Raw genomic sequence first — 26,767 nt, forward strand, 5'->3', positions numbered from 1 at the left:
CATGAATGCAACCTTCTCATCGTGTGCCAAATACTATATTCACATACTCTGCCAAGTATCACACAGACTGTTCCCCAGTGAGGGAGAGCACACGTCGTCCAATGGCTCTGCTGCTGCGATTTTTATGACTTTGAGCTAGAGATGCCTAAATTATTATGTTAGTAGCAGTTGTCAAAGTGTCTGGATGAATAGACAATCTTGTAGAAATGTCTGTTTTGACCTAGAACCAGACAGTTAGAAAGGTCAGTGTAGATGAGATAAATTAAATCTGAGTATGAGTTATTGCCATACCTGTCATTCAGATCTCTGCTGGATAGGACAAGTATTCACATGCCGAACTGCGCTCTAATACGTGCACTCGCTCAAAGATTCAATCCGGCAAAATCAGCAAAATATTCAATAAACTCACTTTGCTTTTCTCCAAATGAAGCAGATTTACAGTCTTATTTTCTCACACTGTCTCAATTATGACAGGAAAATGCAGCTTGAAATCATATATTATTGTAATATTTAAGATGTTACCTCAGAAATGTTTGTGTGCGGCTCAAGGGGGAAACAAAATACAGCAAAGATAAGAAGATAAGCGGTTTGCATGTTTCAGTTATAGGCTGGTTAACACTTAACTTGATCTTGATGACTTTCATGAAACCAGAATAACATTCTCTCTCTCTCTAAAATGTGACTCATGCAGGATTTTGTTCTCAGACTGGGCACACCTGCTTTGTAGGTGCTCCAACAAAAACAGGTGCTTGCAGGAAGAATTTAAAGTAAAATGATCTCCCACCAATGATAGAATCAAGTCCATCATGTGACGAGTAATCAGAACAAACCTGCCGTTTCAGGTCATGGGTGACACGGACCTTCAGCACCTGCTTTGAGTGACGCGTATGAATTAACAGTCCCCTTACAAGACAAACTTTAGGAATGACCTCATGTGGGACCACTGCAGTCTGGCTTGGCGCGAACAATAGCTAGTCTGTGCTAGTCCGTCCTACGTTTTTCTCTAGCGTGTCTGCGACCGTTGACCACAGCTTGAGTCACATCCTTCCCCTGCTCTCCTGCATGTTTACGGAGTCCTGGTGCTCAATTGGCTATGATATCACAGGGCCGTGGGTATTAAGAGTCGCACTGTTTGAAAAGACCTCCAGGATGGGGGTGGAAAGAACCATCCAGGGTTTGCTACAACCACAAGCCTGATACAGGAAACCCCCTCCTCTGTGTCTCTCTGCAGAGTTTTTCCCTCCGTTCAGCATTCCTCATCGCTCTGTGGGACAGGTGCCTGCGGATGACACCATGACAGCTCACTGGGGTGACATCACGAAATGAAATGGCGCAGGGAGACGATGGAACGGTTTTCTCTAAATAGACATTTAATGATTTAAAATGTGTGGTTACAGACAGGGAAAAGGGAAACAGGGTGGAAAAGAGGGATTTTTAACTGGTATTCCGTTTACAGTGCGACTTCATGTTTTCTGCAGTGTCACAGGAGTCAAACTGACGAATAGCACAACAGCCATGCAAGAGTGCATTGCTCTGGCGTGTATCAATGGCATCATGTAGAGGCAGTTATACAAAAAAAAAAGAGAGAACTTTGCTTTTGAATTTACAGTCATCAAACAAATAACACTGATGTTCATTAACATGTAAACAAATATATACACATAATCAACAAATAGGAATTGTGGCAGAACAAAGCAGCTTCATATAAAAAAATATCCTTCTCAGGCTGACTGGAGAATGTGTTGTTAACCTTTGTGGAGGTGGTTACAGTAACTTTAAACGTAACAAACTCTTTCAAAGGTAAAGTGTGTAAGATTTAGGGCATTTGTTGGTGTCCAGTGGTGAATTGTACATTGCAGCCAGCTAAAACTATAATTTCTTCAGTGTTTAATGTTCAGGACGTTTATATCGGAAGCTGAATTATCTTATCTTAAAGGTCTCCTTCTCTCTAAACCTACCCAAAAATTTAAACAAGTAAAAACACATTGAAATCCAACGCAGTTTGGCATGTCGCTGCAGGCCACTCATACAGCACTTGCTAATGTGTTGATCCTTTTTTCTCCGAGATTCAGACGTTCAAGAGGTTAACCCGGTGTCATCCAGAGGTAATCAAATACCGCTTGGTCGGTGATTTGGGCGTCACTCACGGACAAAAAAGAAAAAAAGCCATCTTTTTGAAACAGTATGATACGACATCAAGTCTGTATGGGTCGAGTTGGAATAGTGGTGGATGGGTCCAACTGACATCGGACCTTCACACGGGAGGACTGTCCACTTTCCTGATAAATGTTGAGCCAACCACGCACGATTGTGGCACAAGGAAAAAATGTTTAATACTTGGTATTTTACTGAAGTTGTATGTTTATTCCTGTATTCATCTAACAAGCAGAAAACAAACAATTCCTGTGTAAACGGATGTGTATTTTGAAAAGACACAATGCATGAAGCAGATGTAAATTGACATTGCGTCCCAAGACATCAACAACAAACGCAGTCAAGATATGTAACATGTCATATGTAGATGTGAAAAGTCCACTGAACAAGCGGCGATATGTAACGTGTTGGGAATGTGAATGTGTTGGCAGAGGTCTCTTCCTCGCCAAAACAATCGGACCCGGTGATTTAAACCACGAGAAAAACAAGATAAAGCAGTTCCATTGTACACATCGGCGTTACTCCGGTATTGCTTATTGTAGTTGGGCTTCTTATTATGGTGGCCGACGCTATGATGCCAAAATGCGAATGGCCCCATCTACAGGCACTGTTTTGTTTGTCTGTTCTGGGCTACCGTAGAAACATGGTGGTGCAACATGGCGATCTCCATAAACAAAGACCTACTCCCTACGTAGATACAGGTATAACCATCTCATTCTTATTTCAGGTGCATATAAACAAAAGAAAACTTTACATTTTATTCATTTTTTTCCAATATATCTCCCTAAATCTTACACACTGGTCCTTTAAGCCATTTGACCCATTTTGATAGATTGTGTACATCTGCGCTATATGTATTGGATGTAAACATAACTCCTGCTTTCCTTGGCCTTGCTTACATTCAGATCCACACAGTAGTAAAACTTAATATTGTTTTTTACCTAACTGAAGGCTCCATCTAATATTTGCATTGATCAGAAATCAAAAAAACTGTAACAAATACAAAAACTAAACAAAAAAGACAGTCCTCTGGTCTCATGACTGACACCTGCCATTGATAGCGCATTAGCGGCTCCACTACGCCCCCTCGGATTTCCACCTGCCTACTGCCGGCTGAGGCGCTGACTACTGGGTCCGGAGCTGGTAATCTGAGGAGGAAATGGACAAGACTTAATCAAATGGACAAAAGAAAAAAGAGAGAATCGGAGAGAAATCAAGTGGAGGCAGCTGATGCTTTCCACCCAGAATGAATGGAATACAAAGGAAATGAGATGAGGATGTTTGGCAATTAGTGGCAACATTAGCAAAAAGACCAACATGTGCAACCTCAGTTATCTCAGCATCGAGATCAGGGAAGCTCAACGAGAAAAAAAAGTTCACTTTCTCACATTTCGCAGGACATTGCCACATTGCCTCATGTTCTGCGCTGTATCCCCTTTTCATAGAACTGCATCAGTTCACGGCTGGTTCCCATAACATTGCACTGCATTGCCCAACTGTTGCCTAAGAGCTGCAGATATGGGCACTAGTGAACTCATAACCTACCTCCATTTTGGGTGATGTAGCGCACCCACGGCAGGGCCTGATAGCCACTCTTCTCAATGATCTTCAGGTAGCGCACCTGTCGAGGGAAAACAAAGCTGAGTGACTGCTATGAACAAATAAAAGACAAAAATGTCTTTTGCCAACAAATTTTCAAACAGTGAGTTATCTGATATAAATGTTTTTTAGGTTTGCACATCATTGCAGACGATGATGTAAGTTGCTGAGTTTTAGTGTAATGAATAACACAATGTGCCAAAAAAAACCATTTGTTGATATGAAGAGTGTTTTTTAGAAGGTTGAACTACTAAATGCTAAACATTTTCCACCCAGAGTCTAAATTTATCCTGTGCAGGGTCATGGGGCGGCCTGAGCCCATCCCAGCATGCACTGAGAGAGAGCCAGGATACTCCCTGAGCAGTATGCACTGGGCTGACACTTATTCCCTTTTTCCACCAAAATTAGCAGATATTTATAATTTTTTAAAATAGTAAAACAGGCAGCAGACTCCTTTCCCACTGCCAGTGGACAAGAGCCGTGTACATGGCCTTGTAGTACACTATGCCTATCTGTTTTTTTTTCTTCGTGGTGTTTCAAATTTGACACCAAAAAAGTGCCTTTGAACAGGTTAGTAAACAGCAGAAAGCAGCATGGAGGCCAGTAAAAATGTTACAGTGGTTACTACTATATTTCTCATATCTACTACATATTCAGTCTCTCTTTTATACGCAGTGCTGACTAATTTGAATGATGTGTGAGCACTGCTCAAAAAGAGAATTTGTGGTGTTTTGTCATTGCAAAGGGACATCTGTGCACCCACATGTTGTATTTCCATCACTGCTGATCGGAGACGATTGGGGCCCGAGCTTTTAAATAGCCATGACTTCTGCAGAGTTATTTCTACTGGGAGTAAATGCCAATTTTAACATTTTCCACTAAAGACAAAAGCCAGATTTAACAGGGTGTTAGTATGTTGTTTGTCAGCAGGGAAAGGGCTCGATGTACAAACCAAAACGTCTGTAACGAGCATGTCTTTAGACAGGCACAAGGAGAAAAAGCAAGTAGTATTCACAAAGGCCCCAGGCTACAGTTTTTAACCCAGGATTTCAAACAAGCACTCAAAAACAACGTCTCACATCTACTCCTAAAAAAATTCTTAATTGGTGTCCAGTATGTAGTGTATTCAAACTGAAATTGTAACATGTAGAACATACAAAGTGGTGAAAATGGTGTCTACAGGTATTAGTAATTTAGATTTAATGCTTTTTAAAGATCATATTTAACCAAATTAGACAGTATAAGATTTAGTCTTGAGAAAGTCATGAGAAATGTGGCCTTTCATGCAGTTGAGCTTGACTCATTTTGACAAAAGAAAATGAAAGATGCAAAATTAAAGTAGATAAAATGTTTCTGGCAACTGAAATGACCATTAAGGGCAAATATTTACACTTTAAGACATTTTTGGACTTTTGCAGCACTGCAGACACCCAGGGTGAAATGCATCATGCTGCAGGAGCGGTTTGGTGCTAGTTAGTCATAGCTTCAATCAATATTATGATACAGTATTTTGACTAAGGAGTATCTGTGGTGACATGTTGTGCCTTCATTACCTGAACAGGAGCAAGCTACAAACTTTTCCGAGCCACCTGTCAAACCTACGGCAAATATTTGATTCTCAAAAGACATATTTTAAGTAGAATACACCTTAACACTTATAGCAAACTGTAAGATATAGTAAGAGTACTTTTGTTGATGAGGAAGCAGTAGTATGAGTCACACTGAGAAGAGGGAAGTAGATACAGAGCAGCTTTCAAGGCACACCGAGTGAATTTACATAACTGTATCTTTCGAAGCCTGGGAGGACAGAAAAAAAACATGCACATCAGCACAATCAAGATACAACTTTCACAAGCCATTAACCGATATTTCACCAGAGCAGTGTTACCACAGAGCTGAATGTCGAGAAGACGCTCTAAAAATACCCTGTCGTCCTGTACATCGCTGGACATGTTCTTCCCAGTCAGGTGGGAACAAATTGTTAAAACATATAAAAAAATCAGATTTGTGCTTTCACAATAAGCAGGCATGAGAGCACCCGCCATTTTAAGGCTGACACGACCCCTCTCTGGGAGATGTCGCCGTGCCATGTCTCCATCATGCCTGTTTCCCAGCTGAGAGCCGGACAGACAGGGCAGGAATTTGTGGCTCGAGCGGCTGGTCTCTGGTAAGGCCTCGGCAGTGGCCGCCTTGTTATTACCTTCCACTACACAGTGAGGTCAGAGAGAAAGAGCGCCGTGGCCACCAGACACATGACGACAAACACACAGACACGGGATCACCGAGTCTGCCGGCACAGCACTTCTGCCTGAACCCAGCAGCCAAACATGCAGTCGGGCTGACCGTGGGTACGCAGTCAGCAAAACGGCATCAAAAGCCGTCCTCCGCAAAATATCATTATGGCTTGTAAGATGAGAAGGGGCAAGGAGGATGTTTGTTGTATCTCGTTTGGTAAGTACAGACTACATGTGTGGTCTGGATTTATCAGGCTTTTGGTAAAAGCTATGACCCAAAAAGCATCTGCCAACTTGTTTGGGTTCCTTCACCTAAAGATTTGAAAATGTAACTGCACTTCTGCTGTTACTGCCACTCGGCCAAAGTGTGGGGTTTTCTCCATTTCTAGTTAAATTTATAAGGTGCAGTTGCGTGCATCATACACACTTCACATGTGCGCTCCCCTACACTTAGTGGTAGAGTTAAGAGGGACTTTCTCATGCTTTGATATTTACATGTGTCTAATTAAGCTTCACAGTCTCTTCTCACATGTAGAGAGTGGTGTTACTGGTTGCATTAGAGTCTGAGACCCAGTCTGCTGTTGCCCTGTAATAAGGGAAAGGTTACTGGTCTGACACAGGAGTTCGATGGGAATATGGCTCTTAAAAGGTTGCCTGCGAGATGGTGGCTGCACCACAGTGTGATTTCAGACACTAAGCAAAGAGTTTTGGTTAAACTTTTGGTTTAACAGATGGATAAACTGTGGAGGCCAACAACAACTTGGGAACTAGTGAACCTCTACAACTATATCAGTGCTGAGAAATATGGGTGGTATTGCTGAGAATGTTTTACAAAAACTCGATGTTGCCCTGGAAATTTTCAGATCCTAAACTATATCAGTATGGTACATTTAATATTATTTCACTGCATATTTGTTGGGGCTGCCCCTTGAAAGTTGGAGATTTGAATCATCAAATCAGTAAAATTTGATTAATAACGCATCTTTCAAACAAATGAATTGCAATTCAAAGTGCTTTATAGTTTGATTGAGAAAACAAAACCAAAGCAATCATAGGAAATTAACCTTAAAAAATGGATCTTCATAAACTCTCAGTGAACTGAGAGCGCTTTAAGTAAATGGGCCTGTGTTTGTACAGCTCTTTTACAGTCTTTTTTGACCTCTCAAAGTGCTTTCACACCAAAAGTCACATTCACCCATTCACACACACGTTTATGCACTGGCGGCCGACGCTACTGTACAACACTCACACGCACTCACACACTAATTAGGAGCTCAGTATCAGTATCTTGGCCAGGGTACTTTGACATGTTGACTGGAGGAGGTGGGGATCAAACCGCCAACCTTCTGATTAGAGGACGACCCGCTCTACCTCTGAGCCATAGCCGCCTCAAAAGTCATGCATTTGGGATATTGTTTTTTTTTTTGCTAGTGGTCAGTGTGCTTCTGTGGATGTTTTGGCCAGCAGATTTGGGTAAAAATGTGTAAGCTATAGAGCATTAAGGCGCTGTCATCAAAACAACCACCTTGTCCTGCATTGATGATGTAGTCCTGTTTGGAGATCCATCAGGACACACGAACGTTTACATTACAACAGATATGTGGTCAAATGCAGCAGTGGTTTGAGTGATCGGATCACTATGCGTCTTGGTGGTTGCTTAGGTTTGTTATAGTGCAGTCCACATGTGATCAGATCATGCTAATACCAGCAGTCAACAGGCTCTGTGATCACTGAAGACAGTGACACTTCTCCCCAAAGGGTGTGTCAAGATTGAAGTGAACAGGAAATACTTATTCTTCTTGTGTGTGAATACAAGCCAGCGATGGTTTGTGGAGAACCACAAAAAGAGGATCCATCAACCAAACAGATGAGCGAGTCTGATCTAGCACTAGAAAGATTGCACTATGACTTGCTTTTATATTACCTTAAGTACTTTTTTTTCTTTTAAAAAATGTGTCACGCTTTTGATGTATTTAAAATGTTTTATGCACTAAATCAGTCCATAAAAAGGAGGCGTAGATTGCTTAAAGTGTAATTTTACTGTAAATGACATTTTTATCATCTATTATTTGAGGGAAACTTGTAATTAAAAAACCTATATTTTTCCCCCATAGATTTTATTTGTGAGGCCATTACAGGGTCAGATACTCATCGTTAGAATAACATAAAAATTTAAAGCCATTTTAATCATTTTTTAAAAAGGCCTTTTAAAGTAACGTAGAACGAGGCTCTGTCTCGAAACCTGCCTTTGTTGCTTCCCTATGATTTACCACACTTGCTTTTATTTGAGCATCTGTTCATTTACAGATTGGCAAAGATTTGAAAGGAAGGAAGGAAAAGGAGATTACTTCTTTCAGCTGCCAAATTACCTTGGAAAATGACAAGCATTCTTGTACTGCCAAAACCACCCCAATTAAAAGTATCACATATTTCAATTATCTTGGGTTCAAGCTTCTTGTTTCCGAGTGGGCTGCGTAATGTCCCTCAGCTTAATATGGTTTTATTGACTATCATAGGAAATGTGGAGAAGCTGGAAAACATTACTCCGTATGTTTTTTTAAATGACAGTTTTCAGAAAGCCTTGTGTTGAAGTGAAGAAGTAAATAAAAGTGTGTTAGAAGGAGAGAATCGGGCCCTCAATAGTTAAGAATAATAAAGTTACTGAAAGAGCTGAATGTCATAAAGAGCTGTTTTTTACTGACAAAACATATTGAAATAAGAAGTTTACATACAATTTGAATGTTTACAGTTTTCATTAAAGGTCAAAATGAAATGACGAATGTCTTTTTAACTCTTTCAAATCCAATCCATCCAGCCATACTTTGCACCCATTTAACAATATTTGCCAAAAAAAACCAACAAATCTAAATCATGTATGATGTATGCCTACGTAAGCTAATACCAACCAATTTTAACCAATACTATCATGACATACATCCATCAATCAATCTGCATCTTTTAGCCACAATGAGCTACTTAGCTAGCAACAGCATGCTACTTATGTGTGTCTTTGGTTTCCTCAAAATAACGGCCTGCTTGAAAGAATTTATTCACTTTGTGGAAAGATGCAACTGTGATAGCAATTTTTCTGCTTCAGCAACAAATGCAACCTATGATGGGCTTCGTGTCTCTCGCCCTGATGGATACTACAGTTCTGTTCACGGCACTGAAGCTAGGTACTCTCAAAATGCTTTGAAGAAACTGTCTTATTGTTATTTAAATAAGTGACAGTGATGACTTTTCCTCTGTTCTGTGTTTGATAGCTTCTCATTTAAACATTACTTGTGAATAACGCTGGACAATATGACCTAAAATTTGTTGTATCACTATATTTTTTAAGATTCTACCATATTTTTTTGTCTTTGGTAGCAAGTGAGTTGGATTTTTTTTTAAACCAAAAAAGCATCCACACAGCAGACACAGCTCTTCTCGTGCACAAATTCTTCTGGTGCGTCTCTGGTCTCTTTCTTTATGCTCTGTCTCTACTTTCTGATCTTAAATGTACTGTAGTGATGACGCCTTTCTCAGCTCTTAACTGGCTTGCTAGCAAGCTGTGTCCAGCCTGCTGTTCAGCGGTGTAATTTCGTACATGTGCAGTTGTAAAAGTTACAAATTGTTTATGTGTCACACATCACTGTGTGCCTCAGTGTTTTGTGCTGTTGGAGAGTCAGTTGTTAGTTATTAATTGCTGTGTTATAAAGTGACGTTAGTAGAAGGGTATGCGTTTAATAGGGCTCTCCTCTCGATACTTGCAGTGCAGTTTGCCAACTGTGACGTTTTTTAGGGTGAAATCTGTGATGTATTTTGCTGCCTGTTGAAAAGTTGCAGGTTGCAGGTGTTTCAGCTAGTGGTATATGAAAAATTCATATGGGAACTAACAACCAGTATAACAGATGAAGCGGTATACCCACCCACCCCCCACCCACCCCACCCCCCAACTAGGGCTGGATGAGATGGCTTAAATTTAATATTTCAATATTTTTAGGCTATATTGCAAAATAAGATGTATATCTTGATATTTTGAAATCGCCTCTAAATTACAGAGACTACTAAAAACAAAATTACTAAATGAAATGCAGTTATGAAGAAGTGAAATGAAGTAGCTACTGTCATAATAAAGTTGAATTTAGTCAACATCACTTTTCTTGAAACCTAAGCAACCTGAGCAAATTGGCTTGCTTTCTCTTGAAAACATTGGAAAAAAGGCAGTGAACAACTTGGCAAGAAGTGTTCTGCAAATTTCAAGAAATTAGTAGATATAGAAAATTATTTAAAACAAAACTAGGAAACATGTCAAGAAACCCTACTATATTTAAATATTTAATTTCTATGTTTAAAAAATATTTTAAAGAATTATTTTTTGCCAGTCATTTTCTATATATCTACATATTTCTTGTACTTGTTATGTTTTTTGTTTGTTTGTTCTGCAAGATCTTGATTTATATCTTCCTAAGTTGTCCTCTTCCTATGATTTTGAAAGAAATCAAGTTCTGATCTTTTTATAGTGAATGTGAAGCTTCATTCAAACAGTTAGATGTTAGCGGTTAGCAGAAAGTAAAACTGTTACAGCAGTGCCTTTAAACATGAAGATTTATTCACTGTTGGCTGGAAAAAGCTAACAGCTCTCCAGTAATATATTAATAGTATTTGCAAGTTGAACTGGTGCTCCATGAACCCAAGATATGACTAAATAGTAGCAGTCTGGAGCCCTGCAGATACAAATAAAACATGCTTTGCCTGCTAAAACACCATCTCTTAGGAGAAAGTGGTCTGGATGGGCGGAGGAGTGTTACGTATCATGTTTGTGAGTTTTTGTGTGTGTTTGTGAGAGGGAGAGAGCCATAGGAAAGAAAACCGAAAAACTGAAGTGAGAGTCATGCTGGTGACTTAAAAAAATGACATGACAACTTATATTTGATGTTCGCAATGTAGTCATTTTTATATAACTGGGTGGAATAAGCTGTGAAACATCACGTATAATCGATATAGCACCCACCGTTACGTAACACTGAGTTGGAATCATATAAATATAAATATGGCAAACTTATTTTCTCTTCCGGGCAATAATATGAGATTTTCAAATGGAGTTTGTCAAGATGCCATCGTTTCCTCACATCAAGACATGGGAAAACTTAATTTTGTGTTACTGTGGTGCTGCACATATAATCACAGGACAACTGTGATTATACAGTAAGCACAGCACATCTGTGGAAGTCTGTGGTCAGCGAGTTTTGATTCAAACATGAAGGAAAAACATTGGCTTCTCTTTAAGTTTCATAGGAATCACATTTACATTCCAATCAATCTGCCTCCCTGTGACTATGGCCGACATTTTAAATTTTTTTTTATTACTGTGGTTAACACGAAGGCAGAGGGCCAAATCCAGGTGGATGATCAGTTGCTTTCTGGTTTGACAACAATAGAAATGTTCTCTACCACAAAATGTGTCTCACAGTTTACCAGTGCTCCCTTACTGCCCCCTCTGGCCAAAAACAAGACACAAATATGAATTGTTCAAATTCCTGCTCTGCAGAGAGAGAGCGTTCATATGCTACGTGCCATAAATTCTAAATCCAGGATGACAGGGAAACAACCCAGAACCACAAGATATGTGGACTATGCATGCGTGTGCACTGGGCAATAATCAAACTGCAGGTGCAAATAAACTGCAGCTTTTTTTTAAAATCTGTTCCCAGAGGGTTTACTACCTAGGAATGATAAACACAGTTTGAACTGTAAACAGAGTGAGTGAGTACATTCTTCTGTCGTAAACACCTTTTTAAAATTTAAATCTGGTCCTAATTCTTATGATCTCTCTGAGGAGGACAAAGTTTCAGCTTATTTGACCTCTATCCCCATGCTGCTGCAAGTAGATTAAATGATTTGTGAAAGTGTTTGCAAATATGGTTTGACATCAGTGTGTGTGTGTGTGCGTGCGTGCGTGTGTGTGTGTGCGTTTGTGTCCACGGGATGTACCTGGATGCCTGAGGTGGTGAAGTATGGGATCTCAAACTTGACACTAATTGGTGGCTTCCCCTCCTTGTCTTCAGCCTCAACACTCGGCAGACCGAAGTGAGCACGCATCAGATACTCTTTTCCACCCTGTGAGAAGTCACAACACAAACTCTATAATACAGAACTTAAAACTCTGGAAAGCTCATGTTTTAAGTCTGAAAAGGGATGACTTTCCACTGTCAAGTTGGGCAAAAGTGATGACAAGGTGAAAAACACCAGTGACCTGCGACCCAAACACAAGATGACACAGTTATTTTTTTATGATACTCATGAGTCATGCTTACAGGGAAGGACTTAATTGACCAGACGATCTCGCTGTTCTCAGGCACCCACTTCACGCTGCCCACTGTGGTCTTGAATTTAGGTGAGTCAGCGTCCGTTGGCACAGGAATGTGGATCTCCACGTTGTTGGCTGTGGAACGCCTTTTGAACTGACTCTTCGCCTGAGACGAGAAAACAAGCAGGTCAAGTTTAGCACGATGTCCTGCCTGAACAGGGTAATAAACCAGGGCTTAATGATGACTTTAAGTATTAAATAGAGCTTGGTGCACATAAAACCAAGACACAGAACATTAGCAACAATAAAATCCCTGAAAATCATTACCATTTACTTCACTTCAATATGATGATTAATTTACTTTACGCTGATCTTGACTGCATAACAACCAAATCATATTTTTCTTTACTTTTTTTTTTTTTTACAAATAACGATGGGACGCATTTGAAAAAGTGACCCACCTTGATCATGTACTCGATCCGACTGTGGGAGTGCTTCTCTATGACAGATTCAATCCAGATCAAGGGCTTCACCTGAGATAAAAAAAACAAACAAACATATTTCACCTACTATCAAAATCATTTTAAACAGGCCCCGATGCACCCAACATACATGTCAGTTTAAATATCATATGACACAGTCGCCACCTGGTGGACAGCAGATATGCAACAAGAACCGACATGACACGTTTGAGAATTGGACATACATTTACAAACAAAAATAACAAATAGCCATTAATTCAAATTTGCATGATGTTGAACAGTGTTGTCAAAAATATTTTTGACAACACTGTTCAAAAATATTTTGAAATGTAGAAATTCTGAATATTTAAAACAATTTCAATAGTCATTTTCCACAGTGTCGGATACTCTGGTACCAGCTTCGCTTTGTCGCTCTTATTGTTAATGTTTACTTCAGTCAGTCTGCTGTTTTCTGCCATGAGCCAAGAGAAAAGGCCATTTTCGTTATTGTATTTATGTTTTTATTTAAAAAATTATAATTTTATGCCCTCTGTCAATTTTTCCTCATGGTATTGAAAATTGTATCGAATATCGATATTTTTAAGGTATTGCATTGCAGTTAGAAATTCCAGTTTCATGATAACGTTGCTGTGAAATCAGAGTTTTGTGCTCTCAGTGTTGGAGAGGAAATTAAGGGAAAAACACGGATTGCGCAACAGCGGGGGGGCTTGAGGTTTGTGGTTGACTGACTTGTTCCTCAGTGTATCCATGTAAAACATACATACTCCATATTATATCCCAACTGATACTAGATTTTTAGGCCACTATTGATATTTATATGTGGGAGTTAAAAAAAATCTGCTGATCAGAAGATAATGACAGTTTTGACCCCTTCTGTTTATTATTGTGACCCAGATATAGATTTAGCTGGATTTTTGACATTTTAATGAAGATATATGCATGTGCACATTTTTATTTATCTTTTTAATTTTATTCTTATTCAGTCCTGATCTTGACTATTATTATTATAATTATTATCATTATTATTATTATGTGTATACTGCTTTTATTGTTTACTTTTACTAAAATTTTTTAAAACGTTATCTATATTTCTCATTATCATTGGTTTTGTTTTAATATGTTATTGCGCCTGATCTCTAATTTAATTCTACATTCATTTCTGTCTTGCCTTTGTTCAGCATTACTGTTTGGCTTCTATTGTTATAATCCCTTTGGGGTATCTTGCTTCTGCTTTGCTTTGTTTGTCAAACATTTTGTAAACCCTGTTTTTTTACTGGTGCTCCATAAATAAGGTTACTGATTGACTGATTAACATATTTAACTTTTCTTGTGTTGGATGCCACTGTATTTTTGTTGTGATGATTTTTTTTAGCATGTATGCATCATAGATCAATGTGCAACTCCAGAAGCTTCAAGTTTTTATTTTATGTATAAAACCAGGCAGTAAATGTTTAAATGTGGTCTGTCTTTAACAGACGTTCTCGTGTAGACAATGTCACGGTTGCTAGCTGCTTTAACCAGAGAGACCTCTGCTCCACTGCACTACTTCCCTTCCCACAAGCTTACTGGCCGTGCTATTGTGAAACATTTATTGAGAATTTAAACCGTTTAAACTTCCTTAATCTAAACTGCTTCCCTACAGCCTCCCTCTTTTCTTATTACATCAGACTTTTCATGTCCTTTCATGACTGAGCTTTTGGTATTTAAAAAGCTCTCGGTCTGGGTGATGATGAAACAGTATGGCTGGTTTGGCTGAGCTCCCATGGCTTTTGTTTCTTCCAGGAAAGTTTTGTGTATAAATATTTACTACTGACTACATCTGCCGAAAATGTTTTTGTAAACATCTTTGGATTTACAGTTTTATAAATATTAGCCAGAATGCAGGGGGAGACCGGCTGTCAGGACTGAAGGGAGTTCTTCTGATGGGCTGCTCGACAAAAAAGCCAGTAAAAACAAACCAAAAAAACATGGAATACCACATTTTCATAAGTCAAGACCACAGTTCATGTAATGTAGTATACAGTTATTATCACCTGCCTTTCAAACAGTTCATCTAAGACATTGTTGGATTTATTGTGCAGCATTGTGGTATATCTCAACCTGTTTTATTTCCTTTCAGCGTGCTCATTGTGACTCGACTGGTTGTGTTGAAACATATAAGTTAAGCTTTCCAAATAATGATGCGTGGATGATGAATGAAGAGTTACTAGAATATGGCATTAAGGGAGTTTGTGGGAACCTCGTTTAATTTGACGTAGTGAAAAAGGTTCACATGTTTTGAGCTGGCAGATGTGCTTTGTCAGGGGTGTGTGTATAGGCAATGCAGTTGTGCTGGGGCCTGTAGGATGGGTGGGGGGCCAATAGAGAGAGCGGGCTTTCCAACAGTTACGTACCATTGCAAGTGGTTTAGACTGGCACTGAAAAATGCCTGCTCGAGAAAGAACTCATGTTAAATCAAAAACAGCAGCTATTTGCTATATATGCACTGAAAAAGACAAACCCATGTGCATCAGATATTTCTGTTTTTGTTTGTTTGTTTATATTTTGCGGTAAAATAGTCAGCAGCTATCTGTTATTGTTATTATTATTATTATTATTATTATTATTATTACTGTTATTATACATAAACTATAAAAACTGTACATAAAAGCATAATAATTGCTCAATTAAATGGATTTTTTTTTTTTTGGTCATATACAGACATGCAGTGATGATGTGTATGTTGGAGGTCTGCAAGCCCAGTGAGCAGGAATGCCGTCCAAACATAAAACCCATTTGGTAAGTAACTCACTTGATTGTAAAATCAAACACACTGGTGAGTGTGTGAGTGTGCGTGTGTGTTTCAGAGGTTCTAGCTTGTGCGCACTGGGGTCTGTTGTAACTACCTTACGTCACTGTGCGCTGTACTCCTGATTTTGATTTTATATACATAGGCTGCCTATATTTCTTACAGGTAACTCACTAGTTTATACAGTGGACTGTCGGGACAATATATGAGAGTATGAAACATGCAAAGTCAAAAAGGCTTTGATAACTTAAGTGAAAAACATCATCTCAAAAATGACCAGCAAGGGCTGTGGTGCTCGGCAGGTGTTAATTTCACACCCGTCCTCTTGTTGGGGGTTAGTGTGTCGAACCTCCAGATCCTGCTGGCCTGGAAGGTGCTTGATCTGCGGTACTCACGTGAGTGTTGAGGCGGTAGGACATGAGCTCAAACTCTCCATCAGGAGGAATGAAGGAGATGGTGCGGTCGTTCTCAAAGCGAGACAGGCGGACACACTGATGAAACTTCACATCTTCCAGCTCTACGGATTTACTCTTTCCTCCTCCATGAAAAAATGAGAAACAATATAATGAGGAGAGAGAAGCGAGAAAAGTGTACCTGCTTAGAGTGAACGGCTTTAAATCAGCCCTTTGTGAAATTCATGAGTAAAATGTACGATAACGAGTGACAAAGAGTTGTCGGGTTGTCACTAGGGTTCCCACACGCTGTCATGGTTACAATTTCAAAACTTTTTTACTTTTTAAAGACCCAAAATATTTTTTTTTCATGCACCACTTCTCAGAATTCTTTAAACATTTAAGAATTAAACTCTATTCAAATATAATTTCAGCATCCCACGTGATGCGTTCATGGACTGTCCGAATTTTGAAAGTCAAACATGAAATGTCTGGGTATGACAAAAAGTGTCATTTTGATATTTAAAAACAACAACAACAAAAACATGCCTTTCAAAAATGTATGACAAAAAAGCCTCCAATTTTTAGGTTTTCTGTAAAAATCACCCCAAAAGATTTTAAAGAAAAAATAACAAAAGGCACCAAAACTTTTCAAAAAAGAAGCAAATTGCTAAAACCTTTTAAAGAAAACACGCCTTCTGAACCTATTATCAGAAAAAAAGAAAAACCAAACCAAACCACAACCAAAACGCTGACACATCGTCAACACATTAGACGTACATTATGTTGTCAGCTACAGAAAATAAATTTACCATTATGTCATATTAATTTAATTTAATTTATCATACACAACACATTTCAAACTTTTTTCCAAAACTTTCAATGATTTTTACGAGTTTCATTACTTATCCAGGCCTTGAAAATGTGACTGTGAAATTCCATGACTTTTTCAGGTTTTCCATGACTGTGGGAACCCTGTGTCACTCTTGTATACTTTGAAGGGGTCATTAATTATCATCAAAGCGTCATACAAGCTTGTCATCTAGCTCAAATCGTGTTCACACAACATGCCCCAAGTCTGTTAAGAGAAAACTCACTTCCAGTGTTTTCAAACAAGACCTTGTCGTTAAGGCCGAGCCGCAACTCCGGCATTCCAGACAGGAAGACACGCATCTTAATGGAGCCGACGATCTCGCTACGTAGAACGTTACCATTGGCACTGACCTGAAAAACAGAGGGATTACAGAGAACCTCATCAAAAAAGCAGCCTATAAGGAAGCATTTACTGCAGCCCACAGAAGACACCGCAACATCACCTCACTAATGTGACGCACACAGGGAGGAAGTTTACAAGCAGTGTGACTGACATTCCTTGAGCAACACAGCGCTTCTAAAACAAGGAGTTCCTACCAGGAGGTTGACAGACTCAATGACGTCCAGGAAGACCTCATTCTTCCTGTACTTGATGCCCTCTGACCTCCAGGAGACGGCGTTGGTGACCGTGGCAGGGGGTCGCGGGGCGCCGGTGTCTAGCTTGTGCCCCTCCTGGGTTATGTATCTGCGAGGACAAAATGTAAACACTGAGGCAAAACAGAGTAACAGGGGAAATCTAGTGCCTGTGGTGGCGAGTTCCCAGAAAGCATCAAAGAAGAACAGAGATTGTCATGGTTACGAGGGAGGATTGTCTGACTTATTGCTGTACTCTGGACACTTGGGGGAAATCCAGAGTTAGTTTGTCACATATCTGAATCAACCACAGTCCTATGAGGTTAAACAGTCATTTACAGTATGCTGTGCGGAGGACAGTAAGCTCCTCATGACTTGCAGATATGCAGGATGACAGGGCAATACCGCAAAGCTGATAAAAATCTGTAAAACCGAATGTCACGGCAATAGGGATGGGATTTGAAAACTCACTCCAAATGGTCTGATACATCGAAATTGTAAGCCTCTGAGCTCATCAGCAGAGGCAGAATGTAACTAAGTGGATTAACTCAAGTACTATACTTAGGTACAAATTTGAGGTACTTGTGCTTGAGTATTTTCTTTTCATTCCACTTTATAGTTTTATCCTACTACATTTCAAAGGGAAATATTGTACTTTTTACTTCACTGCGGTTATCTGAACACTACAGTTACTTTACAAATTAAGATTTCTGCACACAAACATAACAAAAGTTAATAAAATATGATGTTTTGTAATAAATTAGATGACCTAAAAGTCTATACCAGTACAGCTGCAAAGGATTAGTCAAGTAATCAGTTGATGTAAGAAAATTAATTACCAACTGTTTTGATTAAAAGAAATCTTTAAAAAATATTTTTTGTTTTTTTCAAAATCATTTTGAGTTTTTTAAGTGTTCTTTTCCCTATTATTTATATATAAATATATCTTTTCTTTTTTTGATAATTCTAAGTTTATATTTTAAGTTTTTTGGAGTGTATTTTTTATATTTTCTATGATTTAGGGCACGTTTTTTTTTCATTTTCTAAAATAATTTTGAAGATATTTGTGGGTATTTTTTTTTATGATAATTTTGAGTTTTGGGGGTGTTTTTACATTTAAAAAAATTATTGTGAGGTTTTTCATGCATTTTTTCCCCTTTTTTTGTTTCTAATAATGTTAACATTTTGCCGTGTTTTGGTTGTTTTAAGATTTTTCTGCATTGGGTACTTTTAATTTAAATACCATAAGTATATTTCCTGATTATACTAACTTACTTTACTTAAGTAACATTTACAGGATTTTTACTTGGAAGAGTGTAGTATTAGTACTTTTACACAAGTAAAAGAACTGCATACTTCTGCCAACACTGTTTTTACGCAGCACAAGCTTAAAATCCAGGAATGCCATGTATTTGACGCTCTATTCAGAAGTGCTTCTGCTTCCAAACCCAGCAGCACTATTGTTATGGCGCCACACTGTGCTCACATTCAGAAGTTTACAAAAAAAGAAAGTGTTTTTTTTCTGTCTTTGATCAGATTCATAAGGAAACTGATGTTTCAAAAATCAGGCCAATAAGCAGAATCAATAAAAGCATTGGTGTCAATAACAACTAAACAATTTTCATCCCTATATACAACAATCAGTTTATTAAAAATATACTCTAAATAGCTGCTATTAAACAATGTGCTACTCTAATTATTGGAAAATAAAAAATAAAATAATTAACAGATAGAAGGTAGATAAAAAGATTAATTACCAGCTTAAGTACTTACCAAATGTGTTATCATTATTCTGTTTTTTCATTGTTAACAGAATACATTTGGGTTTTTTAATAGTTGGTCAGACAGAAGAAACATGAAGACATCAGTTTGGACTTTTTGGCGGAATAATTACTTTTTTTGCATTTTATAAACTAAAACAACAATCATAAATGCTCAAAACAGTCAGTGATGATATTAGTCAGTGGTCACATCTCTAATAAGAGTAGATAAAGTTAATTACAGTGAGAGTGTGGCAAAGAGGATACTCACTCCTGCAGAATTTTGCTGTCGGTGGTCTGTGGATAACCAAAGTCCATCAGCTCATCCATCAGCTCGTATATGATGACAAAGTTATCTCTAATGCTCTCTTCCTCCAGTTCTTTGAAATACTCTGAAAATACCTGAAGAGCACAAATGTAGTTTTATTGACAAGTAAACAGCTTTGTTATTGTTGTTAATAAAGTTAAACTAATGTAGACAAAAGCTCATTAGGCATTCAGTCCTACCTGGACAATTTTGTACAAGAAGGAAAAAACCAGCGAGACGCTGGCGTTTTTCTTGGATGTTGCAACCACTGATGTGATATGTGTTAAGAACTTTAGCTAAAACAATACAAATAAATATCATACCAAATCTTAACAAGTTACACAAGTTACTTGAGTACTAATACCATGCAGTGACAAAGTAAGGATACAGTAGAGGTTATTGTGTTTGATCCACATGAAACGGACGCCTCCATGGGCCAGGATTGGAGAGAGGGTCCCCTCCTCCTCCTTGTCCATCAGAAGAGTCATGAAGTGCTCAATCTCTGACATGTCCACATCTCCACGGTAATTTCGGCAAACCAGGACCTGAAGGGAACAGATATTTTTGAGCAGCTTGATTTTACTGAATGATAGCATCTCTGCTGGTCATGCTGAAAACATGAGGACTGTCATAAATATACACTGATCAGCCAAAATACGAAAGCCACTGACAGATGAAGGGAATGACATTGATCATCTTGTTACAGTGAAATGTTCTGCTCTAAAAATGATGGGTCCTGGCATTTATGTGGATGCTACTTGATGTGCTTCACCCACCCAAATACTGTTGCAGACGGCAACGACAGTCTATGATGACAGTAGATCCCCTTGCAGGACAATGCACCATGCCACACTGCAAAAACTGCCCAGGAATGGGCATGCCCTGTGGTTTGTGAGGTGTGGTAACAGCATGTCCCTCGGATGCTTGAATTGATTGGGATCTGGGGAATTCGAAGGCCAGGTTGATGAGCTCCTTGTCATGTCCCTCAGGCCATTACTGAACAGTCTTTGCTGTGTGGCATGATGCATCTTACTGCCAGGGGTGCTACTGCCATCAAGGGATGCTGTTGTCCCTGTCAGTGGTATTAAAGTTGTGGCTGATCATTGTATACTAATAAAATAGTTATCGTAATGTTAATGTTTCATTATCAATAGGTAACATCAGTCAAGTCAAGTCAGTTTAATTTATAAAGCCCATTATCACAAATTGCAATTTGCCTCAGAGGGCTTTTCAGCACACAACATCCTTCTGTCCCTGGACCCTCACATCGGATAAGGAACCCCCTCCACCGAAAAAAAACACAGTTAATGGGGAAGAAATGGTAGAAATATAAACCTCAGAAAGAGTAACTGACGAGGGACACCTCTTCTAGGATGGACAGATGTGCAATAGATGTCATATATCATCAACAATCTTTTAGATTACGTTATAAAAGTGTTATAAGAGATATTAACTTTCCTCAGTCTTTAGTTATCGGTCGTGGCCTGATATATTTTGTGTGCAATCAGAATTAGATTGAAAAAGTCATGCATTTAAACGTACAGCACCTTCACAACATCGCTTGAAACGTTTTATAGTGAAGAGTCTGCTTCTGTCTATGGTCTCCAGTAAATTAACCGTTTTAACGCCACTTCTCCACTACAACACAGCTGTGGGCGTAATCATCAAACACATGTTAAACTCGATTCTTCTGGGATTAAAAGCATAATCGATGAATACCTTGTATGCCGAATTTATCTGAAGACGCTCACGGTTGAAATTAAGTTGTAAGTATATGACATTATGTAGATAATACCTTGCATATAAGCAAACAAACGTGAAACAGTTAAATACTAAAGGGAGTTTTGGTAGCCGTTTGACATTCCTTGCTGCTAACAGCTGGTCACCTGTTTGTTGTCTTGCCGATACGTGGCCTTTAATTTTCCAATTTAACCATCGTAAAAAAACGATCTCCGTGTTTAGATGTAATTTACTGGTTTGTGTTACAGGCCGAAATCTTAACTCGGCATACCAACATATCACGATGTATTAGCGACCATACTGCAGATTAAGCCACATCATAATCTGTCAACGAAGAATGTGCTAGCACGGCAGCTAGCCAGGCTAACGACAGGTTAGCAGCGCAGAGCTGCTCCGTTATCTTACCTTTCCTTTTAGATCCAAGACATACACCGCGCTCGCAGACATCTTGAACTAATTTATAAGAGCTTAGTCCAGCTCCTTGTAATAGCTTATTGATACTGTCTGATTACAATTACTTCAGGGATAAATTCAAAGAACAGACTTTCATTCATAATACTGAAAAGAGGAAAGGCACCCTTCCTTTTTTGTCACACCAGCCGTGCATCTAACGAGCGCCCCCTGTGGTCCGGGAGGATGTACTGCGACAGACTTAATGTGTGTTCTCACATAGAAAGTTATTTAATATATATATTTCTTAGTCATTTCTGAATGTTATTTTGATATAAACAGATTTTTTAAAAAATGTTTAAAAGTTTTGCCTTATAGAGCGTGCATCAGGTTAAATCATGTGAACGTTAAAATTATCTTTGCCCTGTGTTGTGTGTTTTCCTGCAACGTGGTCATTGACAGTCGCAACATGTCACGTGGTGTCCTTGTCGTCATGACAACAGCCCAGAAAGAAACTAGCTGTGGTGGATGTGGAAGTACTCAGATACTCTACTCATGGAAAGGTATCATGCATCTTTTTGTAGTTTTGTGTCTCTTTGTGTATTTTTTTTTGTTTGTTTCATTTTTTTTTTGGGAAATTTGTGTTTCCTTGTGAGTGTTGTGTCCCTTTATATGGTTACTCTGTCTCTTTGAATTAATTTTGTCTTTTTGTTGTTACTTTCATTGTCACATGTCATTTTTGCCCCTTTTTGTGGATGCTTATGTCTGTTTGAGGTTTTGTGTCTTTTAGTCATTTTTGTCTCCTTGTGGTTTTGCTTTTGCAATCACTTTGTGTCTCTTTGTGAATGTTTTGCCCTTTTTTAACGATTGTATGTCTCTTTGAGGTAATTTTACGTCTGTTTTTTTTTGTTTTGTGTCTCCTTGTGGTAGTTTTGTTTCTCTTTGTAGTCGTTTTGTGTCTTTTCTGGTCAGTTTGTGTTTCTTTGTGATTGTTTCGCCTCTATTTGTAGTTATTTTGTGTATTGTTTTGGTAGTTTTATCCCTTTTGTAGTCAGTTTTTGTCTCTTTGTGGTAGTTTTGCTTCTCTTTATAGTTGCTTTGCTCATCCATTTATGTAGTAATACTGTGTTACAAGTTCAAGTCTTGCATTTAAAGTATTACTTTCACTTAAGTAGAAGTACTCATTATGCAAAATGGCTAATTTCATAATCATTTAGCTATATTACTGCATTGTAATTGCAGATGCATTAATGTGTTCATCAGATTAATGTTAAGGCTGGCAAAGCTGGAGGTAATTAGGCCTATACTTTTGCATGGCTTAATCTGTGATAATACAGCTTAATTTAATTGTTTATTTATTGGCTATTTTGTAGCATGGATCTAAATCTGCAAAGTACCTGGTGACTACTATTGTGAAATAAATGCAATTGGGTAAAAAAAATCCAGTGATGGCTTCCAAAATGTAGTGAAGTAGAAGCTTAAAGTAGCTGTGATCTGCATGGGAAAATGCAACATTCATTTGTTCTTGCAGTTTTAGAGCGCCGTGCACAAATCAAAAGTAAATTCAATTTGACATAGACAACTAAAATTTATAAATCCCAAGTTTGCATTTCCTCCACAGGCGCACACACACACACACACACACACACACACACACACACACACACACACACACACACACACACACACACACACATCAACATCAACAAATGCAAACAGTGTTAAGGCTTCCATGGTTTGAGTTGACCTGCTTCTTTCTGTCATCAACCTTGTAGCTCCCTCTACTGGACGAATGGTGGATCTTCACTAGACAACTTCTACCAGGTTCAAGGTAAGTCTGCTCTTGCCACATGATGATCACAATAAAACAGAATCATTTTCAACTACTTGGATCAAACTGCTGCCACAAGTGGAAACAAACTGTTGTCTTATATATCATTGTATGCTGTGGCATTAAGATTTTCATTAACTGAAATAGCCTAACTGTGACCACAAGAGCACAAAAGTCTTTTACACAGATGTAATTGAAATATTCCACACACTTGTGAAAAACGTGGCTAAGAGGAGACATATATATTATATTTTTGTATGTGCCAGGAGATGCATATTTTCTGGATGAATAGAAGTATGTTTCTGTAACATTACCTCTCTTCTGACGTCTTTGTGTCTCGGGTCTCTTAACTGATATGAAGCGTAAAACTGCTTTGTCTTTGTATCCTGCTGGCAAAATATTTTATTGCTCTTTGATGGAAAAAAAATCTAAAGAACCAACTACTAATCAATAGCAGAGTAGGCTCTCGAGCTGCCTGTCCATGGAAAAACTGACATATGCTGCTAAAAACAATTTATACCTGTAAAACCAAGTTATCCAAAACACTCTACTTTCTGATGAAGAAAAAGAAATATAGCTTATACATGTTTTTGCTTTGATTTGATGTTTGCTGTGCACATGTCTATATATAATATATCTGTTTTGTTTTACTTTTTCTAACTGGTAAATGTGTGTGTGTGTGTGTGTGTGTGAGTGTGTGAGTATGTGAGTATGAACACACATATAATAGTAAAGATTTGGTATATAGATATTCGAATGTAACCTGTTGGCAGACACCAACATTTTGATTAGTAACTGTCATTTAGTTACTTATTTTCTCTCAGCAACTGTAACTGATCATAATTCTATTTATGTTGTCATTTAATTACATGTAACTAGCTGAATGAAACATTTTTTTAAAGCACAAAACATTTAATATACTCTATTTCCTGCTGAAATGTCAGCAAGGTATAAAGGTAAGAAAAAAATTATACTGCTCAAGCCTACCGGCAAGCATGTCCACATAGTTTTGGCCATCTTTGTAAGCAGTTCTTTGGTTGGGTAATGAATCTTGCATAATCAGCCACTCATTCTGTCTTTCCATTGCAATGATGCAAATGTCTGTAACCTAAATAAACTTTACCTTTTTTTTCCATTCAGCTGCACTGAGTTTGTGCAAATCCTCACCATCATGAACGCTGATGTGACGCCAATCCAAACTTTACACTGACGCATTATGGACTTAAGCATATCGCCGACTATAACTGCTGATGTGCAAATCTTAAAATGGCAGCCGAGCAACAAATACTGACTTAATCCCATGTGAAAAGACTTCTGAAACATAAGCAGAAGCATCATTTTAACATGGCTAAAAATATGCCCCAGATTGATATGTCAGAGTGTTATAATTCACAAAGCTACTGGAGTGATTATTGAGGTAGTGCAGACTTAACATTAAAATAACTTGGGTCTAAAGCCTGCTTAAGTATGCTTACCCCAAACAGCTGGCACCTTTCACTTTTGTGAATGATAAATATAGAGAGGTGAAGTGAGGGAGGATAAAAAAAGACACAACACAAACTTTGTGTGAAAACTCTGCATTAACATCCTATAGATATAGAGGCAAATTGAAGCCAAAAAAACAACTGCCATTTTTTTTCTCCAGGAACACCATCCCCTCTTGGCGTGAAAAACCTTTCAGCACCAGGCTTTCGGGAGACAACTGTGCCTCATCACAGTGACAGATCTGTGATCCCTTGGCTGCTAAGATGCAGTCTAGACATTGTCCGAAGTCACAGATACAACTGTACTGAGTTACAGAGCCAAATATAACAGATCGCCACTTTCCTCAGCCACTTCCGTGTTCTGTGTGTAGTGTTTGTGTTTGGGGCTGTAGGTGTGGATTGCTGGATGTAGTTGCGTAGTTAATGGGCAAGTTTGTACAGAGCTCAACGGAGCTGACGTGTTTACTGTTCCTGCCTCACAGACACGTCTCATGATGAGTCAGTGCATCACGCAGGTGTTACATACCTGATAAGTCACATGTGCAAGTGTTGCCACAGCAAACTTTAGGAGCATAGACGTTCATAATTGTCTCCCGTAGACTTATTACTGTAATAAATATGTTTTAGATTTGATTGTACAGTGGCAACGCATTTAACGCAGATCTGTAATGTGAGCGTCCACATGTCCTTCGCATGACATCAAGCACTTGAGGCTGCTAAAACTAGTTTGTATTCTTCATGGTAGCGTACATATACACTCTAATCTGTTCCACCATTCCCATGGCTTTGTGATTTATACTTAGCAGGACTTTGACTCTACTCCCAAGGCGATCCTGTGGCTTTTGGGGGAGTTTTTACCATACAAGGAGAAGAGGAGTTTAGCTCGGTTTCCTGTGGGAGGGTTCTGATTTCTCTCACTCGGCATCTGATTCACTCTGCCTCTATTTCTCTCTCTCCCTGTTCTCCTCTCTCCTCTGGTTCTGCTTCAGCCCTCCTTTCTGCTCACTATACTGCCTGAAAAGAATTTTATCAAGAGAAAACATCACTAAAGTGCTTCCAAAATCAATATTTATTATGTGAAATTGGCAGCATTGTATCTGAGCGATCTATTGGCACAACATTGTGTGCAGCCGGCATCCTGACAGACCAAACATGGCAAACAGTCACCACCCTTATCATAGCAGCGCATGATGTAAAGCTTGTGTTAACCCCTGGACTGTAAAGCTATCAAACTGCAACCAGTTTCATAAACTTGTGCTAAAAAATGCTGCAGTGTCCCTCCCCTGCTAGGAAGAATCCTGTTAGTCCACTTATTGGTCTCTAACTCTCAAACGGAAAATATTTGTGGATCCATGCAACTATACTAACTAACTAATAACTTTCTTGGGAAGGCCGGGGACACGTCCCCCTTAACATTTTAACATACATTCCTGTCACCAGTAAAAACATGAAAGTAGCAGAGGACTTTTGTTTTGACAAAGACTTTTAGGCTACACCATAAATTGATGCAGAAAATGCAGAAATACCTCTTTTCCACCAAACTAGCTCTGGTTCTTGAACTGGTGCTGTCCAGGATTCTTAGAAACTTGATGCTATCTAGGAAACCAGTCAAAGTTTCCATCACTTTTGTGTGGAACCATTGTAATCAAGGGAAGTGTCCTCAGCCGAGGGTGTTGTACAATGCACCGCAGAAGTAAACAGTAGTGGCAAAGTTGATGATTGCATTGATTGGCTGCGAACCACAGACAACGCCATTATAGATTTTTGTTTTTACACAAAAAACAACACGGACTGACTAACAACTGCATGCATAACTTCTTCAATGCTGCCTTCGCCCTTCCTCTCTTTCTGACCTCTAGAATATGACA

General features: G+C 38.7%; 2 protein-coding genes across 2 annotated transcripts in view; one reads left to right on the forward strand and one right to left on the reverse strand.

The window, feature by feature from the left end:
* Window positions 1-23,415, forward strand: part of LOC148188126 (uncharacterized) — an 87,736-nt gene extending 64,321 nt beyond the window's left edge. Inside the window, exons 4-6 of the mRNA XM_088085758.1 lie at window positions 15,462-15,539; window positions 22,047-22,147; window positions 23,360-23,415. Coding sequence (XP_087941884.1) covers window positions 15,462-15,539; window positions 22,047-22,147; window positions 23,360-23,394 — 214 coding nt within the window. The 3' untranslated portion in view covers window positions 23,395-23,415. The remainder of the gene's footprint in view (window positions 1-15,461; window positions 15,540-22,046; window positions 22,148-23,359) is intronic.
* LOC121951537 (AP-1 complex subunit mu-1) lies at window positions 1,347-21,808 on the reverse strand. The gene is made up of 12 exons (XM_042497902.2): window positions 21,600-21,808; window positions 19,843-19,999; window positions 19,655-19,722; window positions 19,419-19,549; window positions 17,352-17,499; window positions 17,039-17,165; window positions 15,945-16,087; window positions 12,741-12,812; window positions 12,287-12,445; window positions 11,964-12,089; window positions 3,700-3,775; window positions 1,347-3,302 (listed from the first exon to the last, which is right to left on the reverse strand). Exons 1-12 carry the CDS (start codon window positions 21,639-21,641, stop codon window positions 3,280-3,282), a joined length of 1,272 nt encoding a protein of 423 aa, XP_042353836.1. The 5' UTR covers window positions 21,642-21,808; the 3' UTR covers window positions 1,347-3,279.
* Window positions 23,416-26,767: the final 3,352 nt, after the last annotated feature.

This window comes from Plectropomus leopardus, chromosome 12 (assembly GCF_026936395.1).
Source record: "Plectropomus leopardus strain MGB_pleo_1.0 chromosome 12, ASM2693639v1, whole genome shotgun sequence".
Taxonomy (NCBI): Eukaryota; Metazoa; Chordata; class Actinopteri; order Perciformes; family Serranidae; genus Plectropomus; species Plectropomus leopardus.